The following is a 20,291-nucleotide window of genomic DNA, read 5'->3' on the forward strand; positions in this document are numbered from 1 at the left end:
AAAATGTGACACTGGTAAACATAGCTAACATCTTGGAATACTTGGCAGAACTTTTCCACAATGGCCTGTCCTATTCTTCCATTAAGATTCATGCATCAGCTATTTCAGCAGAATACAACATGGACCCTCCAGTCTTCTCTCACCCTCTACTCAGGCAGTTTCTGAGAGGAATTAAAAATGTAAAGCCACCAAGGAAGCCACCATTACCCGCATGGGACTTGAACTTTGTGCTGGAGAAGTTGACACTCCCTCCTTTTGAACCAGCAGCAACAGCAGAATTACAGTACTTATTATGGAAAACTGCTTTCCTGCTGGCAATCACTTCAGCAAGAAGGGTTTCTGAATTACAGGCATTAATGGCAGTACAGCCCTTCCTTATCTTCCATCAAGATAGTGTCCATGAGAACTAATCCTACTTTTATGCCAAAGGTGGTCTCCAGGGTATCTCTAAACCAAGCTATCCACCTACCTACATTCTTCCCCAACCCACAGAACAGGGGAGAAAGATTATTACATACCTTGGATGTTCATAGGCAATTGCGCTACTACCTGGACAGAACCAAGAGCAATAGAAAAACTGACCAGCTACTGGTAGCATATGCAACAGGAATGGAAGGAAAAGCAATTTCAAAACAGACAATCTCAAAGTGGATAGGAAATTGCATTAGATTCTGTTACTCTTACCATGGAAAGACAACTCCAGAAAACATCAGACCTCACTCCACAGGGCTACAGCCACTACTACAGCTTTTTTACGAGGAGTGGCTACCAAAGACATTTTAGAGGCTGCTACTTGGAGCTCCGTGCATACATTTGCCAAGCATTATAATCTACCCTTATACTCCAGATCCCGAGCAGGTTTTGCCACTGCTGTTTTGCAAGGGATCTTAACTACACCATAATCTTATTACCTCCTCCCCCAGTTTGGCTATGGTATTCTACCCATTTGTAAGGACTGCAGATGCATCCTTGAAGGACATAGTACAGTTTTGTACCTACCATAAATGTAGATGTCCGAGAGGTATGCATCTGCAGTCAGGATTACCCACCCTCCTTCCCCTCTGTGGTACTCCTAGGGTATTTGCCCATCTTGTAGCTAGCTGGGGGAATCTATTATGGTGTATTTGTTTGTATATATGTATATACATGTTTATTTCTATTTGCTCTCTATTGTTTGGAAACTTTTGCATTTATCCAAATTTAGCCTTCCTAGAGGGCACCTGGCATCTGGGGCAAGAAACACTGAAGAAAATGCCGTCGGCTGATGCCTTTATACCTGCGGAACTGCAGCTATGACGTCGGGTGAAGTGCGACATCAGCTGAGGCCAGACCCAGACTTTGGAATCCGGCCGACCGAAGGGCTGCCTGAGGCCAGGACAACCTATTTGTAAGGACTGCAGATGCATACCTCTCGGACATCTACATTTATGGTAGGTACAAAACTGTACTTTTCATGTCTGCTAAATAGAGCTCCAAGCTCAATAAAGCTAGGTCTAATATTTCATTTTCTTCACTGTCACTAACTTCTTGCACTTCCTCTATTTCTTCTGTCAAATCCTCTACTCCCTCTATCACATTCTCATTTGTCCTTTCTCTGCTATCCCCTTCTAGTGATTCCTGGCTACCGTATAGTCAGTCCTCACCCTCATTGTCTTCCGTGGTTGCCTTCTTATTTTTCCTGCAATCCTTTGCCAAATGTCCCTTTTATCGTATTTAAAACATTCACCCCTTTTCTTTCACCCTTCAAAGTCCTCTGATCGTTGATCAGATTGTTTGTTTTCCTGTGCGTTTTTCTTGCCCTTTTTCCCGGACTGTACTATGTAAACTTCTACTCCATCTTCTACAGAAAATACTTGAGCTTTCTTTTTCTTTTTGCTATTAAAATGCCTTTTGGCATGTCTAGCATATTCAAGTAATGACTGTAACCTGCTTGTACGATGGTCTACCATGTGTTTTGTAATAAAACTGCTTATGGGTGCAGTACTTTAAAAATGCATTCTTTAACTGCTGTTCATATGGAGAATCTTGTGTTTGATCTTCAGGAACCTGCATTCCACAGTGGTTATTAAAACATTCTAATAGTCAGGCGTAATACCGGTCAATAGTTTCACCTTCTTGTTGGATGCATTGATTAATGCAAATCCAGTCTGCCCTAGGCTTCCATTTTTCAGAGATGCGGTTTGTAAGACCTTTTACTCTGTTGTCTAATTCTGCACTGCTATGTGGGAGGGGTCTTTGTGCAGCGTCACGGGGATTCCAGTTGCCACTAATCATGTGCCAATCTGGCCCCACAATTTGTCTAACTACTTTTTCTAAGTCTTCTCCATTTAAGTTATAACTCAGCCTCATTCCTTGTAAATCTTCTGAGAATTTTCTAAAATTAACTTTTGGAAGGGGAATTCCCTCCGTGGCTTTCCGGATATCTTCCGGAGTCCAGGGTCTATACACTAAAATAGTTGGGTCCTGATTGTCCTGTCCTGCCTGAGGATTGGGTACTTCTATAAGTGGCATATTTCTTCTTCACTCATAGATCGTGAATTCTTAACCATTTGATATAACTCAATGCCTTCATTTGAGTAACCTGCCCTTGTTCGAGACCTGGCCCCGATGGGATCTCTAAAAAATGGTTTTATTTTTACAATGTCTCTATTTTCAGTGACAGCAGGATATGGTGGGGGTGGACTAAACCTGTTCACTTGCTTCATATTCTGTTAAGGGAGGCAGAGGGGCCGATGCTATTACTAAGTTATTGTCCTCCTTATCTAAAAACATTTTTTTTGAATTGTTGTTCTTTTGTTCCCTATGGTTTACTTCCTCAATCCACCTGTGTGCCTGAAGAATTCCTAATTTGTGTTGCTTTTTTACCCGACCTTTGGAATCTGTTTGAGCTGTTTGACAAGTTTGATAAGCAAGGATTTTTCTAATTTTCCGTCGAATTCATATTTATTAACCCATTTTGAATAATATTTAATATTGTCGGCGCGTTGCGATTGCATGTATTTTGCGTCTTCTGTTAACGGCAGATTTTGGGGTCTTTTTGTGCAATTATTACCCATTTTGTTCTACCCTTTTGATCGTTACGTAACTTCTCTTATTTTTAATGTGGTACCACGGATTTTGTTGTAGTCTCTTCAGAATGACTGCCTACTTATTCTGTTTCTCCTGATCTATGACAAGACCGTAATCTTTTCTGTCCCTGACTTGTAAAATACAGTCTTGACAAAAACAATACAAATCTAGTCCCTGATCTAAAACAGAAAACAGAAAAAAGTATATTCACCTTACCTGAGCCCACGTGATTGATCACCAATTCGGAGACCCATCCTTCAGTCACAGATCAGAAAGTGGCTGGCCTCTTTTGTACGACAATTCAGTCGGAGGGCTTTTCATATAAGAAGAACCGATTTGGTTTCTTCCCCGTACGGTTTCAACCACCTGGCCTGTCTGATCCGAGGTGAAGAGAGGGTTCCGTCCGAAGGACCAATCTGTCAAAGGAAAAAACGTCAAAGACCAATTCACGTAAGGTTCAAGTATGGCACCCTTTATTACTTGCAGCAAGGAGACAAAGCATGCAGATACAGGATTTGTCTGAATTACTATGGAGCAGTATGCTATTTTTATACAATTCTATGAAATGTTGCTATTCTATTGTTGACGTAGTTAGACACAGCTTTCTGTATTACATAGAAAATGTTACTTGGATTTTCCTGCTGACATGACTGGATTATTGTTGATTTACAAAAACATTTGAGAAAAACAACCTGGCCTTGGGGCTTAGCCCACCACAATCTTTCAATTCTTCAATTGTGCAGTTCTAATATATATGTGTTACATTTTGCCTAGATTCAAAGTACATTTCTAGCTTAGGTACAAGTAATGCTGACTACGGTTTATACTTTCAAGCAGCCTTTGTTTTCATTATCAATGGCTTCAGCATCTGTGTACTTTCTCATGGAATAAGCAGAAAATCAAAAACTTTAAGTCTCATGACACTAGTAGAAACACTTCTTATTATTTTCATGACATTAGCATAAATCAAATGCTTCTTGTTAATTTCCATGGCATAAGCAGATCATAGCTGCGCATATTTTCATGACATAAACAGGATTGGAATGTCTCTAGTAGCTGTGCAGATTCATGCAATGTGAACAGCATAAATGTATTAACCCTTTTAAACCTCGAATGCACTAAGCATGCATATTACTAATACATATTTTTCTAACATTACCACATTCAAAGCTTCTTCCCTCTGATAAGGAGAGCAGAATAATGGAAAGACTTGAAGGTTTGCACTTCTGCCACTTTGTCTTTCCTGGCTATTAACTACCAAACACGTATGTCAAGGTATTCTTCAGCTCTTATTTCACAGGCCTCTCAAGCTCTTTCACAGCTTCCAGATTCTGACAAATAATTAGGTTGTGTCTCTTTTAGCAAGTGCAGTTATGATTCAGTAGATGCATCCTCTAGGGCAGCTGCTTCTGGTCCTGTCCTTAGAAGGTATTTTTGGTTGTGGCTTCAACCACTGCCAGATGACATCAAAGCAGAATTGATGTATGCCCCTTTGGATAACACTGCTCTTTTTGGTACTGCAGCTGTAGATTTAAGTCCTTACAAGAAAAGGGAAAGGAACTTCAGGACTTGAAGCACATTTTTGTAGCCTGTCCTTAAATTCCACAGAAACTTTCTTTCTAAGACTTCCTTTGTTAGACAGACACGTCCTTCTTCTTCTTCTTCATCATCTTTCGTATCTTAAGAAGACTGCTAGAAGACCTCCACAGTCTAAGGCTAATGTTTCAGGTCCCTCATCTCAGCAGCTTTTTCCAGACGGGCCAGGTAGTCTGAGACTGCAAACAGCTTTCAAATCATACTCCTCTTTCTCTTCATCTGTCCCGCTCTCTTCTAGCGTGGGCAAGCATGACTCAGGATTCCTGGGTTCTCTCTGTTATCCAACATGGATATTTCATGACATGGGAAAACTTTACTCCTTTTATGGGTATTCCTCCGCCCCCTCCAAACCAGTTGGATTTCTTTCCAAAGGTTCTAGAGAATTACTTTATCAAGGTACAATTCAACATGTACCTGTATACCAAAGAGTAAGGGGGGTTTACTCGAGAATGTTTCTTGTCCCCATAAAAGACCGTCCTTGTAGATCCATTCTGGACCTAACCCATTTAAACACCTTTCTAAAAGTACCAACTGTTTACATGCTGTCTTTACAAACCATTTTCCTGTGATTCCTCCTCAGGCCTACATGGTCTCTCTGGACATCAAGTATGCCTACCCTCCTATACCTATCCATCCTCTTTACAGGAAATTTTTACATTTCTCGGTGGCTTCTTTGCGCTTTCACTTCTCTGCTTTGCCTCTGTGGTCTTTCCACTTCCACAAAGGTATTCACAAACTGCTTTGGCCCCTGTGATTGCTTTTTGCAGGATCAGAGGAATTTAGGTATATCCATACCTGGACAATCTTCTGCTTTTGGCTCCTGTCTCAGAACAGTTGTTACCAAGTCTACAGTTTGACATTTCTGTCCTGCAAAGCTTGGGGTTCACAATAAATTAAAAAAATTTTCTTTCCCATCGCAGCCTCACATTTTTCTAGGGTGCAGGCTAAGAACAGATCTTATGGCTTTTCTTCCTCCAGAAAAAATCCTCTCTCTCGCATCCTTCTTCAGCACTCTATTGCCTCTTCCCTCTATTACTGCCAGGGAGTTTCTGACACTGCTGGGGTTTATGGCATCCACAATTCCTTTGGTGCTTCTGACAAAACTCCACATGATGAAATTTCATTGATACCTAAAATCTGTTTGGATGCAGCATGCTCATCCTCTAGAGTTTGCACGCCCTCTTCTCCCATGCCTGAAAATCACAGATGCCACAGACACAGGTTGGGGGGGGCAACCTTTTCATCAAAAAAGGTGCAGGGTCTCTGGTCTCCTTCACAAATGAAGGAGCATATCAAGATCAAGGAAAGGACGGCTCTCATTCTATCTCTCCGAGGTCCTGGATGGACAGCCTGAAAAGTGTCTACAGACAACGCCACAGCCCTCTGCTATGTAAACAAGTGGGGGGATGACAAAGTCCCATATTCTTTACATTTTGGCTCTGATGGCACTGGATTTGGCAGTTCAGTACAAGGTGACTCTTCAAATGGTTTGAATCCTATCTACCCAAAACCTGGTGGCAGACACTTTAAGCAGGTCCATGACTCAATCCCATGAATGGATGCTTCACAGAGATGCATTTCTAGACTTGGCTTATCAGTGGGGTACTCCTCTAGTGTATCTTTTTGCTTCCCCTCTGAACAGCCAACTTACTCTTTTTTTGTGCCAGAGTTCCAGAAGCACTAGTTTTTAAGGTGGATGCTCTTAACTTTCTCATGGAAGGGGGATGTCTTCTATGCATTCCCCCCTTTCCTCTCATTCAAAACGTTCTGCTCAATGTTCTGCAGGACAAACCAAAACTCTTGCTGGCCAAGACAGCATTGATTCCCTCTTATTCTGCATTTAGCTAAGGGCAGTCATCACAAGTTACCTCACAGGGTGGACCTTCTCACATAGGACAAGGGATCTTTGCTTCATCCACATCTGTCAACTTTACAGTTGACTTTGTGGATAATAAACTTTTGATTCTTTTTAAACACCTTTTTTTCTGAAGATGTGCTTAGGGTTCTGCAGGCGTCCAGAAAACACAGTACTAGAAAATCTTTCTTAACCAAATGGAAGAGATTTTCTACTTGTTGTTTTTCATGTTATGTGGATCCATTTTCTGTGGATATCCCAGTTGTTTCCTACTTATTTGAGTTACTTGAGTTGTTTGGCTTATTCTTCAGTGAAAGTTCACTTGTCAGCCATTTATGCTTGTGCTTTTGACTCCCCATTTAGCTTCCAGATTGTAGTAACATTTTTTCTCAAAGGCGTCCTTCACATTAAACCTCCCAGAAAACCAGTTCCGCCTCCATGAGATTTGAATTATGTCCTAGAGAAGCTAACTGTAGCCCCTTTTGAACCTATATCTTCAGCTTTCTTAAAGGTTTGCACCTGAAAAACTGGAAAACTGTTCTATTGCTAGCTTTTACTTCAGCTAGGAGATTTTTTTGAGATTCAAACCTTGATGGCTTCTCCACCTTTTCTTGTTTTTCATAAGGATAGGGTTTCTTTGCGTAATAACCTTCCTTTATGCCCAAGGTAGTAAATGAGTGATGTCCACTTTCTTCCCTTCTCCACAATCCTCCAGTGAGAGGATCTTGCATACCTTAGATGTGCATAGACATCAGATTTTATTTGGATAAAACTAAGGCTGTAAGAAAATTTGATCAGCTTTTTGTTTCTTTTCATCCCAGGGCTTCTGGGTTTGCCTGTTTCCAAGACGTCTGTTTCCTCTTGGATTTCTAAGGTGATTTCATTTTTTTTATGTGTTTCATGGTAAGAGTCTTCCTGTTAAGGCTCATTCATAGGATCATATGAAGTTACTGGGCTATTGGCCCTGAGGTCATTACAAGCCTAGCCAAGGATTTAGCCCATTTTCCAACAAGTCAGCACCCTAACCACTGTCCAGCAGGGACACAGGTGGAATCCCAGGGGTGTATTTTCTGTTCCCCATCCAGTTATCCAGGTTGCGCTTAAAAAGGTTCATAGATGTGTACTAAGCTAATGGCCATGGGGCTTTACAAGCCTAGCCATACGATTACCCTGACATAGTGCCACCCAACCTTAGTTCCCAGTGCCTCTGTCAAGTAGAGCCACTGGAGTTATCCCCAGGGTGAATTTCCTTGGGTACTCTGCTTTAAGTGGAGAGGGAGTCTATTCCACAGAAGTGGGAGTCTCTGGGACACAGGTCTGTCCCACCAACAAGTCCTGTTGACATCACAGACCAGGTTGAGGTCGCGTGTGGTGGTTACTCGAGTGGAGTTTGACTTGCAGATATGCAGGGCAGGGTCTGAGATTGCTTTGTATGCCAGACAGAGGTCACTTCTGAGGAGTCTGTAGGAGACTGAGTAGAGGCACAGGGCTTTTAGCCTCTCTGTGTAGGGTAGATGTTTGAGGTCCCGGATTCTCCAGGTGAGGAACCTCTGTGGTCTCTAGCTGCTGCATGTGCTTTGTGAGGTACATGCCGATAGGGCATTGTACTCAATAATGGGTCTTGTAAGGGAAGAAGACAGGGATGTTATGACTACCTTGTCCCTGGATGTGATACCCTTACTAATGAGGTGAGTCATGTAGAAAGCTTTCCGTACAACAGTGGCAATAAGGTGGTCAAAAGTCAGTTTGCTGGCAACCTGGGTGCCCAAGTCCATCACGACTGATTGCATGTTTAGGACCTTATTATCAATGTGATAATTTGTGGGGACGTCCCCCCCCCCCAAAAGGAATGATGATGCATTTTAGGTCTGTGGCTTCCTCTGGTGTGTCCTTTAAAGACTTTGATACTAACACCATTTTGGAGGCTGACACTTGGTTTATGGTTCGCACTTTTACTAAGCATTACAAGCTGGATAGTATTTCTAGATCCAGGGCTAGGTTTGCTGGAGCCATTCTTTATGGCTTTGAAGAAAGCTCCTCTGCTCCTTCCTCCTCCTAGGGTTCTTACTAAGCTTTGGTATTCTCCCATATGTTAAGAATACTGCAACATTAGAAGAGAAGGTTCTAGAATAGTTATGTAAAATCTTCCCATAACCATAGATGTCCTTCTTTTCTATGTTGCAGTATTCTATCCCTCCTTCCTTTACTCCTATACCTTATTTCCTTGGATGGCAGGTAATTTTTCATTTACTTAGAGTGGTGTTCCTCCTGGGGCTTTTCATTTCTAAGGAGTGTACGTGCGGATGTCCATTAATGGCTGACATTTGCCAGGCCATATGTGCCACGTCCCACATACCCGCAGTAGCTAAAAGCTGTTGTATGCTGGCTGGACATCGGGTCATTTAGGCGGAGGATCTTCCATATGTCAAGAATACTGCAACATGGAAGAGAGGGACATCTGTAGTTATGGTAAGATTTTACGCAACTATTCTTTGTGTATAAATGTAAATAGAAATATAACTACTGTGTGTTGAACTGGAATCTAGTATAATTCAATGTAAGCAAATGGTGCTTTTCTCCTGGAGCCTCAGCAGAAAATGGGTATTACCCAGTCGGACTTTCTCCGTAAACAAAGACAAACAAGTAATATAAATAAATATTCCGACAAAGCAATCTGCATTTTCTCACTTATATTTTGACTGTGGTCAAGTGAAACAAGTTCTGCAGTTTCAGACATGCGCACACACACACACACACACACACACACACACACACACACACAATTTTTTAAAATTATTTGTAGCCCCTTGGCACAGCTTAGTACTGTATAGCTACTGTATAATGTGGAGCTTTTTTCCCAGTCATTGAAATATTACTGTCTCACCAAAATAAATATTTGGGATGCTTTCTAGATCCATGTGATCGTATTGGGCAGAAGCAGTCCTCTACCACTACCCCATGCCCCAGATATTTCAATTATGAATTGTAATTATAGTTATCATTACTCTGGAAATTCAGTTCTTCTAATGTTCATAGATGTGTACTAGGCCAACGGCCCTGGAGCCCTTTACAAGCCTAGCCCATAGAAGTACCCTGACATCATGTCGCTGTTAGCTCCAGGTGCCTCTATTAAGTAGATCCACTGCAGTGATCCCTGGGGTGAACTTTCTATTTCCCATCCACTCATCAGGATTTCTCTTGAAAAGGACCAGTGTTGACTACTTGATTAATTTATCTGGGCTCCTACTTGAAGACAAAATGGTGTCTGCTGTCCATTAATTCATCCCTTCATTCCCTCTTTTTTTTTTTTTTAATTAAAAATAAAAAAGATTGTTTCTGTAGGCAGTGCATGCTGTTAACATTGTCCATACGTTTGTCTGTTTTTTCTCTGTCTGTATTCATTTAGACTTGAAAGGGAAAAATGCTCCTTTAAACATGCATGTCTTCTCCCTTCAACAGTTTTTATCATGAGACAGTTAGGTAAACATGGACTTCATGTGCATATTGTCAGCCTGGTCAGTCCTTAACTCACACGGATTGTTCAGCCATAGCTCGTCATGTGCATATTGTCAGGCTGATCAGTCCTTAACTCACACGGATTGTTCAGCCATGGCTTGTTATATGCATATTGTCAGGCTGGTCAGTCCTTAACTGACACTGATTGTTCAGCCATGGCTTATGTGCATATTGTTAGCCTGGTCAGTCCTTAACTCACATGGATTGTTCAGCCATGGCTTTTCATGTGCATATTGTCAGCCTGTTCAGTCCTTAACTCACACTGATTGTTCAGCGGTCAGTCCTTAACTCACACGGATGGTTCAGCTATGGCTTGTCCTGTGCATATTGTCAGTCTGGTCAGTCCTTAACTCACACTGATTGTTCAGCGGTCAGTCCTTAACTCGCATGGATTGTTCAGCCTTGGCTTGTTAGAAGTGACTGGTATGGCAGTAGCATGCTAGGCCGCTTATTTTCTTGGGGGTTATGTTATATGTTATTGTTCAAGCCCTTTATTTCTTTAGAAAATTGATGTGTAATAAAAATATTAAACTCCAAACTACTTTGAAGATGAGTAAATAAAAACGCATCATGGAAGCACCAACAGATGTAGTGTACTAAAATATTTCATTTATTGAGTGCTTTCATCCATTGATATTGAAGACTTTAGAAAAACAAACACCACTCACTTCTTGACATAAATACTATAAAGTACATCCCATGATTAGTCTTTCTAAATCACATGACCTCAAAACTACAATATTAAAAATATCTAAGACAACTATTTACTGCAAACTCGTGTGTTTGAACTCTTATTTGTGTTTTACTACGCTTCATTCTTTCAGACTGAAGATGGGCCATATTTGAAACTCTCTAGGCTAGTTTCAGATGACAAAATTTTGTGATGAACAAATGGCATCGACAAATTTTTTTTTTGAGACAGGATATCCAGTACAAGTAGTGGAAAGAGTTGAAAAAGAAATTAAGGATGAAAGGATAGATAGATGCATGATAATTTTAAAAGGTTGGCTAGTATATTCTGTTGGGAACAGCACAAGGGAATTAGCTAGTGGAGAAAATCCTTTTGTAATGATAAGCAAGGTAACATTAAATCAGTGGTCTTGGCATACAGTGTGTGTTATGATTAATTGGTACATTCACGAGACAGAATGGGAAAGCAGCTGTAGGTGTTTGTAATGTTTTGATTACTGAATTAGGAGATGTGATTGTACGGATTTAGATATATGCAACAGAAAAATGATCAATTGTGGGGCTTGTCATTCGTGTTCATTTATTAATATAATGATGTACTGTTAACAAAAAAAAGGACTTTCCCAGAACCACTTTTTGCAATGGAAAATATAGTTGTAACACTAAATAGAATTGTCTAGCAACCTGTCAGTCTTGCATGGCTTTTTACATGGGTAAGACAGAATGTTTATTAAAAATGCAAAAGTCCTCCCAGACATTACACCTACAGTAAGTATCCTCAGCAACCTCAAAAGCACTCTGTCAAAACAACACCTCCCACGACACGTACAACCCGTCAGTGTCTCGCCTTCTAAGTCCATAAGACAGACCACCACACAGCCCCAGTATTTTGGTCATTGATAACTCCATTGTGAGACATACAGATGTCCCATTTATCAGGCTAAGTAAGGGGACATCTGTTGCCTGTCAGCTACCATGGTCTGCCAGATCATTTACACACTTAGGTCGCTGAACTACAGGTACCAGTATGACCCAGTCATAGCCCATGTTGGTATAAATGACTTGAGATGTACTCCCTGGAGTATTTGAAGAGAGGCTTTTGAACATTGGCTAAAACCTTGTCCAACCCCATAGCACCTTTTTCAGGCATTGCCATCCTCATAAACCTTCTGACATAACAAAACCATCCCAAGAAAATCTAAAGGTGTTCTTTCTCCTTGCCAGAAGTTTAACGAGGAACTTCATTCCCTGGAAGCTCTCCTCACCTTGGAGAATGTAGACCTCTGTATAGTTACCTAGAAACTGTTTAAAGCCATAGATGGCACTGTGAAGATAGGTGAAGGCTGCCAGCCTAGCTATATAGAATTTGTAGATAATTCTGTCATTTGTCAATATTAATATAAAGCCATAGGCTTGTTCTCTTAAATGTGAAAACACTGTATTGGATGTTGAACTGAAAAAAATGTAACAGTGCACTCTACTATAAGAAAGCTGATAAGTCCAGCATTTCATGACTATCTTTGATCTCAGGGCTCGGAGCCGAGATATCTGGATGAAGGAATTCTGGCTATTGTTTTGAGACCAGAGTTAATTGCTAGAATTTGCATGTATAATTTATTTTATTGCTCTGGCTTCCTGACCAGCTGCAAGATCAAAAGGGCTATTAATCTCCGAGTTTCTGTTAGCCTGAGAACCAGAAAGAAATTATGTAATCTGAAATTAATTAGCAGTACTGTGTTGTCAATTTAAGGACAGGGAGAATGAGGGCATTGAGCATTTGTCTTGAGAACATCCAACTCACCAGCACTCTGCCTGTGTTCTATATGTAAGTTTATTTTAGAACTGTGTTTTCACTTAGATATAGCTAGGAGCTAGGAATATTAGATTAGTTTTTTTCTGTATTGATGTCAGAACTTTTCTACTGTATTATTTTTAAGTATTTCTTTGTGATCTCTGAACTCTTGACTAACCCTGTGTAGTAAGAAGTATTGTCTTGTGTTTTTATTTATTATTAAATATTTTTAAACCTTTCAACTGTGGCTGTTTTGTGTAGAGATAATTTAAGCTCTAAGAGTACATTGCATGTATTTATTGATATTGTACAAAGTCACTCCAGTAGCCTTGCTGTTCAGCCACACTTACCATTTGGATAGTAATATTGCAGAGTATAATTGGGACACCCTTTCATAAGGGCCTTTTAGTAGCTGATAAATATTAGTGGGTGGTAGCAAGTGGTACTACAGTATAGTCTGGGTAAAAGGGGTACAGCTGGAGAACCTGTACCAGCCTTCCCCAGGAGTATCTCTGTGTGTTTGTATATAACTCATATCTCAAAGTATGTGTGTGTCAGCTACTTGGGCAGGGACATGAAGCACTGTTTGGACAGAGAGGGTGCTGGAGATTTTAACTTGCCCACTAGGCAAGATCTGGACCCTATAGCTGTGCCAGCGGGGAGTCTTGTTGGGGACCTGGAGAGAAAGGGAGAACCCAGACCCAGAATGACTGTCTTAAGGACAATTGTACTTTACTGTGTGTGTATTTATTATCCTTTCCATATATGGATGCCCCTCACTGGTGTTAGTGGTGAGGATTGAGGCTCCTTGATTGCTGGGCCAGTGCACGGGCGTCACAGGCACCATATCAGAGTAGTTATAATTGTTCCACACATTTAGAGCAGCTACTACACAAGAAAGGACAAAAGGAGAAATTGTCTTAGTTTACATCAGAAAAGAACATCTCAAGGTTGGTCAAACAGTGTTGACTGTCTTGAGCTTCATGTCCAAATTACCATATGTAAAGTCCCATACCATATCTTGATAAAGCTCCCCTTCTATGACCCTGAAAACCCATAACATACTTCGACATACTGGAGACACTCCCCTTTCAACCCAACACCTTATTCAAGGATGACTTTAACTACCCCACTTTAAACTGTGAATCATACACACCCTCAGACATTCAGACTCAGAGATTTCTGGACACAAATGCCCTGCACCAGCTAGTCCATATGCCTGGTGGAATCTCAACATCAATAGTTTATGTAACAAAAGGAAGAAAATCATTTATAAAAATTAGGAAGTGCAATGCCAAGCAAGGTGAAACTCCCCTCATCAATCAAAATAATCCTCTCTGAGGGAAGGTGTCTAATCAAGTCTACCAAAGCCAGGTTTGAGATAAAAATAGCCTCCTAGGCAAAGTACCATCACAAGGCATTATTCAGCTGTGTCCGCAACCTCAAATTCAGTACACAACAATGAGCAGACCTCATTGCAAGTTGAGTCAGCTGTACTGTGATGGAAGATTTGGTAAATCTGTTAGTCAACAAATTTACCTCCAGTTTTAATCCTCCCCTGCCTCCCAACACCAGTGAGGAAATACCCTCATCCATAACTCCTGCTGTCACTAGAAAATGGAGTCTGAATGAACTGTCCAAGGCAAAGAACACTGCATTGATGGCCACTGATAATATCCCAAGATGTCTGTTTAGTAAACCATGACCTATCAGTACCATTAAAATCACTGTGTAACTGTAGTCTCCAGACAGGCTTCACAGCATATGAATGGAATGGAGGACTGCAGCTGTTCTCTGCACAAGGGTGGGCCATCTATGGACTTTGGTAACTACAGACCCATAAGGCTGACTAGATCAACCCAGTTTGGTTCTGTCAAGGACAGGTCAAGCAAAATCAACCTGGCGAGCTTCAAGAGCATCACCAAACCAATGTATGAGTGCAAAATAGTGTATGCTTCCTGTTTTGACCCTGCCAAAGCATTTGACACAATACCCCACTTGGGCATTGTAGAGAAACTCACAAAATGGGTGTAAACCTCTGTCATCCACTGAGATAGCTAGCTGGCTCACATATAGGAGCCAGGGAAATAGTATAGAGGAGTCTGCCTCTACAAATAGGACAGCTATAATAGAATTCCCTCAATGATTGGTCCTGGGGGACCATTCCTTTTTGGCTTGTACTTCTTTAAAGTCAATGCCAACATCAAGAGCCTGCAGCTGACAAAGACTGCAGACCATTGCAAACTATGTGTACTAATAGAATTACTAAAAAGTATAAAGTACCCTCCAAGAAGTCCTTACACAGACTAATAACTACTGCCAGAGCCACAGTCTAAAGTTCAGTGCCAGAAATTGCATAATAGTATCCTTCAGGAAGACTGCTACCCTTTGAAGCTGCCACATTGATAAGACACCCCAAAGAGTAGACCCAGTGGTCAGGGTTTTTGGAACCCATGTAGACAGTGGCCAGGCCTTTGGCCACCCTGTGTCTATAATAGTCAGGAAGACATTGTATGTTGCGCAGCTTATATGCAAGGATGTAGCATATAGATCCAAGGATGTCATTGTTCCACCATACTCAGCCCTCAATCATTGAGTACAGTGCTCCCTTCAGTATGTACCTTACCAGGCAAATGCAACAACTGGAGCATCCACAGAGCTTCCTCACAAAAAAAGAATGCGGGGCATAAACAACATGTTCTACATGGTCTGCCTCCAAGACCAATCAATGTACTCTAGCTTTGACAGACTAAGAGGCGATGTATGCCCTGCCTACAAAGCATCCTCTGACCCCACTCTGATGGATCTGTTGCACATGTGCAAAACAAATACCATCAGATTTACCCAATTTAGGGACCTAAACTTTGTCTGCAAAATAAATGGGACTTGTTGGAGGGACAGGAACTTGTCTCAGAGAATACCACTTATTTGGAACAGACTTCCTGTCCATAAGAACTTGAGTTCTTCCCCGACACAATTCATGTAAACTTGCACCAGTAAATGGGGAGTCAGAAATGTACCCCTGGTCTGACACCTATGTCTCTGTAAGTGCTTGACTACCCATTACCAAGTCTACATATATCCGTTTCAAATAACTGTAAGAAAGTATCGTTACCTTTAAAAAAGGTGGTCTGGGGTAAAAAAAAAAAGAAAAGAAAAAAAGCCTAGTTAATCCCCTGTGAACCTATGGGATATATAAACATGTGTACAGTATACTCATGGGCAATAACACCAAAGTCCTTTTCAGACTTGTAACTGGCAAAGAATTTAAAATTTTCATTGTTTTGTACTAAGTGGTTTCTTCTACTGGGTAAGGGTGAGTGAGAAAATTATTTTGAGTTTAGGGAGGTTTATTAGCAGATTTTATTGAATGCTTCTTGTGAACCAAGAATAAATTAAAATATTCCTATTAATTTACTGAAATTGGAGGCAGCACATCACTGTGTGTTTATTTTGATTGACATTTGGATTATTTTTATAATTTCGTTAAATTCAGCTTGATTATTGTTTTGTCTTGGCCATTTTTAATGGGGTAGTGTTGAAGACACGTGATTTAGAAAGATTGACCAGGTGATGTACTTTTTAGTGTTTGTCATGGAGTATGTGGTGTATGCTTTTCTGAAAAAAATACTAACATTAATGGATGAAAACATTCAAAAATAAACTACTTTCGTACTTTGGATCTGTTAGTGCTTCTGTTACTACTTTTGGTTGTATTTGTCATAGTTTTACATATTTACATAGCATTAGTAGTGAATTTATTTGCTTTGTGGCTGAAAAAGTCTTGTTTTTAATTTAAAATATTGTACATGTGATTTAAAATTGACAGAAATTTGAGAAAAGTTGAGTTACTTTTGTACTTGTTCTAACACTGCTGTCATTTACTTGTACAGCTCAGTATTTATTGTATAGTCTGTAAACATGATTGTACATTGAAATGAGTAATAATATTTGTCATTACTGAACGACTTGAAAAATCACAGAGGATAGGAAGGGTAAATGAGAAAGGGAGTCACGTGAACAGTGATACTTTTATAAATATTTATGTGGCGTAAAGAAGTAAAAACATTGTAAATGTAACCGAAACCTGGGCAACGAGGAGCAACAGTTTCCTCCTTTACAAATGAATTTAACCCTCCAAAAAAAAAAAAAAACACTAGAATCTTTCATATTACAGCAGCGATGGTGGTCAAACAGCACTCCCATAGTAACATTGTAAGAGGTGCACAACCACACTGGCTACTTCCAGTGTTCTACCTTAATGTCCATTCTTTACCAACAGCTTCAGCGTAAACATAACATGTTGTGGTGATTTACCTCTTGTAGATGCCTTTCAACTTCTGACTATGCTGCAGTTCTTTAAAATGGCATTGAAGCTGTGTTAGACTTTTGTCTTCAATAGTATCTTGGCATTGAAGCTTTGCCAGCCTTGCATCTGACAGTTACCCACAGAAAATTTTGTAATGATCCTCTGCAAAGTGGTTTACTTCATTCTGTTACAACTAATGCCTTCAGATCTGTCTTGAAGTAGCTTGTGGATTTGAAAATATATTTAACTGGTTATTATGATAAACAGCTAATCAAAATATCTTCGAAAATAAATGAAAGCAAGTGTATAGGATTGTTTTCAACATTTGTTTGGTCGATGAGCATTCTCTCCTCTTTTTTGTTGCATTGATTGGTCAAAAGGCATAATGCATTGCTGAACCAAAAAAATAAATTCTAACTGAGCTGAGAGATTACCAAATTGTGCCTTTCAAAATATGGATTATTAGGTTTTTTGAGATTTGCATTTGAGAGTAAACATTTTATGCATTCCAGGTTACTCAATATTTGTAGTGAAGGGTGAGCTACCTGACTGCGAAGCAGATGAAGTTCTGCGAATGGTACGAGTACAACAGCGACAGCGACCAACTTTGATTGGAGAAGAAGCAGCCCAGTCAGGAAGTCAGAGGTAGGGTGCGTTGTTGCATTGCTAGTTTACAAAAGTGTGTTTAAACATATGTTGACATGTTACTGTTGCTTAGTATACATTTTTCCCTAAAGCAGCATTCATTACTGATGAAGAAAAAGTTTGTAATTGACCAAGTCAGCACACTGAGATGTATAGAAGTGTATGAAGACAGAAAGCAGACCAAGTGCTACAAGTAATGATGCAGTAAATACGTGTGTATATTATCATTATTAAGCCAGATAGTTCAGGACCTCTTCAAAGCGCTGATAAGTGAAACTGGACTTTTTAAAAAAAAAAAAATAAAAAAGAGAGCAAAGGCACACACAGATTTCAAAAAAAGGCAGAAGAATTTGTGGCATAACTGTCCTCGTGTGTTCTCAGCACTCTGAAACTGCATAGACGTGATAGATGCAGGCTTATTTAAGTGAAATAATGGAGCCACGTGAAGTGCGTGGATTTTTCAAGGAAGCTGCGTATGTCACCTGTGTCAAGCTAATTCAAGTAGTGCAAGACTAATTGCTAGGAATACAAAAACGTCTGTACAATTCTAAGAAATTTTGAGTGAAGTATTAAAATTTAGGAAATATGAGGCAATATTCACTAAACTGATCACATTCGCATGACCTTGAGGGTTTCCACATTTTGATCGGCACCAAGTCATACCTCATGAACGAAAGTAGTGATGTTACATTCGCTCTGAATGTGATTTTTTTCACACTGAATATGAAGTGCCGTTTTGTATTAAAAAATACATTTTTATCACATTGGCCTGGGCCTGAAAAAGAATGCTTGAAATTACATTTATGATGTAGTCAGAAGGAATGACATTGTTTGTTTTAAATTTTAAATTTCAGGACATAATCTTTTAAAATTGCTTAAGTTGATAGGCAGTCTCATATCTTGGTGATTTCCAAGATTTTTGACTACATTTTCAACATACTTTTCATTGTTTTATGAAAATTGTGATTAAAAAAATGTCTTGTGGCAGAGATGATTTCTATACTGAATCCATATTGAAAAAAAATGTTGCCTAGACTGTAGTCTTAATTGTAGAGCAATATATATAGTGCTTGTTTATGCAACACTGCAAGCAGGCATTTGCCTTCTTAAATGAGTAGTCAAAACTAGCAGTTGCTGATATTTTAAAACTAATTTTTATTAACTTCATTGTACAAACACCTGTAATTAACTGTAACAGTGACATTTTAAAGTTCCATCTTAGAGTGTGATTTTTGCATCCTGTGTGCAAACTTGCATTTTCAGAATTTCATTTATTAGCCAAGTATGCATACATGCAAGGAATTTGACTCCGGTTTCAGTGACTCTCCAAGTATGAATTACATAAACGACATACATACAACTGTTAAAGACAAAAAAAAAAGTAAATACACATATGTGAATACGCACAAGGTGCAAAGTGCAACACAGTGCAAGAAATAGTAAACTAAACTCTGAAGAAACAAATATGTTAAAAAAAAAAATGTACTGCAGAATCCTCAGAGGCTTGGGAAAAAGAATACCCCAGTCTAATAAGCTGAGTTAACTGCTTATGAACTTGGCCTGTGGAAAAAACTGTTCTTGTATCTGCTCATTTAGGTGCATATTAATGAGTACAATGCCCCATTTGGGATATACCTTACCCAGCACCTGCAGCAGCTGGAGAGACCCCGAAAGTTCTTTATTAAAAGGATCATGGGCCTCAAACAGTTGCCCTATGCAACTAGGCTAAAGAAACTACAGCTCTACTCAGTTACTTACCGCCTGCTCAGAGGCGACCTCTGCCTGACTTACAAGGCCATGTCCAACCCAGAATTAATGGACATGCTCCACCTTAACAAAACCAAATCCATTAGAGCCACAAGCTCCTCTGACTTAAACCTCAGCACAGCAATAAATAGGACATGCTGGAGGGATAGATTCATATCCCAAAGGCTTCCCACACTCTAGAATAAAATCCCAGTTCAGGTAAGATAAAGTCCCTCGCTGGCCCTCTTCAAGAGAAATCTTGAGGAGTGGATGGGAAACCGTAAGTTTGCACCTGGGATAACTCCAGTGCCACTAATGGACAGAGGCTCTAGTAGTTAAATTATAAGGGTGGAGAGAACCAAACACATTTTTGGCTAGGCTTATAAATGCCCTAGGGCAGATAGCCTAGTATAAACCTTTGAACCTATAATGCCTGGTCGATGGCAATAGTTCAAAAAGATGGTGGCCTGGATGTGACGGGTCGGTAATGCTTTTCTCTGCCCTTTTCATGACTCTGGAATGTACAAGTCCTGTAAGGAGGGCAAACTAGCACCAATGATTTTTTCGGCAGACCTGACTATCCGATGTAACCTATTTTTGTCATGATTAGACAGAGATCCAACTGCACTGTTATGGATGAGCTGAGAACAGACTTCGTAACTGTTGTGTAGAATTGAATCAACAGTTCCTGTGAGAAGTTGAACTTCAGCTGTCGCAGAAAGTACATTTGCTGTTGTGCCTTTTTATGATGGACTTTACATTGGTCTCCCATTTCAAGTTCTGGGAGATTATAGATCCCAAAAACTTGAAGGATTCCACAACTGATACAGCAGTACTAAATAATATAAAGAGGGAGGATAACCTTATAGTACCACTCCCAAAGTTCAGAGTCATCTCCACAGTTTGTGTGTTCAGTTTCAAATTGTTCTGACTACAAAGGGCCAGCTGCTCAACCTCCCGTCTGTATGCAGATTGATCACCATTCCCGATGAGCCCGATCATATTTGTATCCTCTGCGTATTTAATAAAGTTTGACAGAGGGGTCCTTAGAGATGCAGTCTTTAGTGTAGAGG

At 40.1% G+C, this 20,291-nt stretch overlaps 1 protein-coding gene across 2 annotated transcripts in view; it reads left to right on the forward strand.

Moving 5' to 3' along the window:
- ATXN3 (ataxin 3) overlaps window positions 1-20,291 on the forward strand; it is a 773,701-nt gene that overhangs the window by 298,307 nt on the left and 455,103 nt on the right. For both annotated transcript variants that reach the window (XM_044074716.1, XM_044074717.1), the window contains exon 7: window positions 17,340-17,472. In XM_044074716.1, coding sequence (XP_043930651.1) covers window positions 17,340-17,472 — 133 coding nt within the window. The remainder of the gene's footprint in view (window positions 1-17,339; window positions 17,473-20,291) is intronic.

Source organism: Protopterus annectens, chromosome 6.part0, assembly GCF_019279795.1.
Source record: "Protopterus annectens isolate FY-2018-M chromosome 6.part0, PAN1.0, whole genome shotgun sequence".
Classification (NCBI taxonomy): Eukaryota; Metazoa; Chordata; order Ceratodontiformes; family Protopteridae; genus Protopterus; species Protopterus annectens.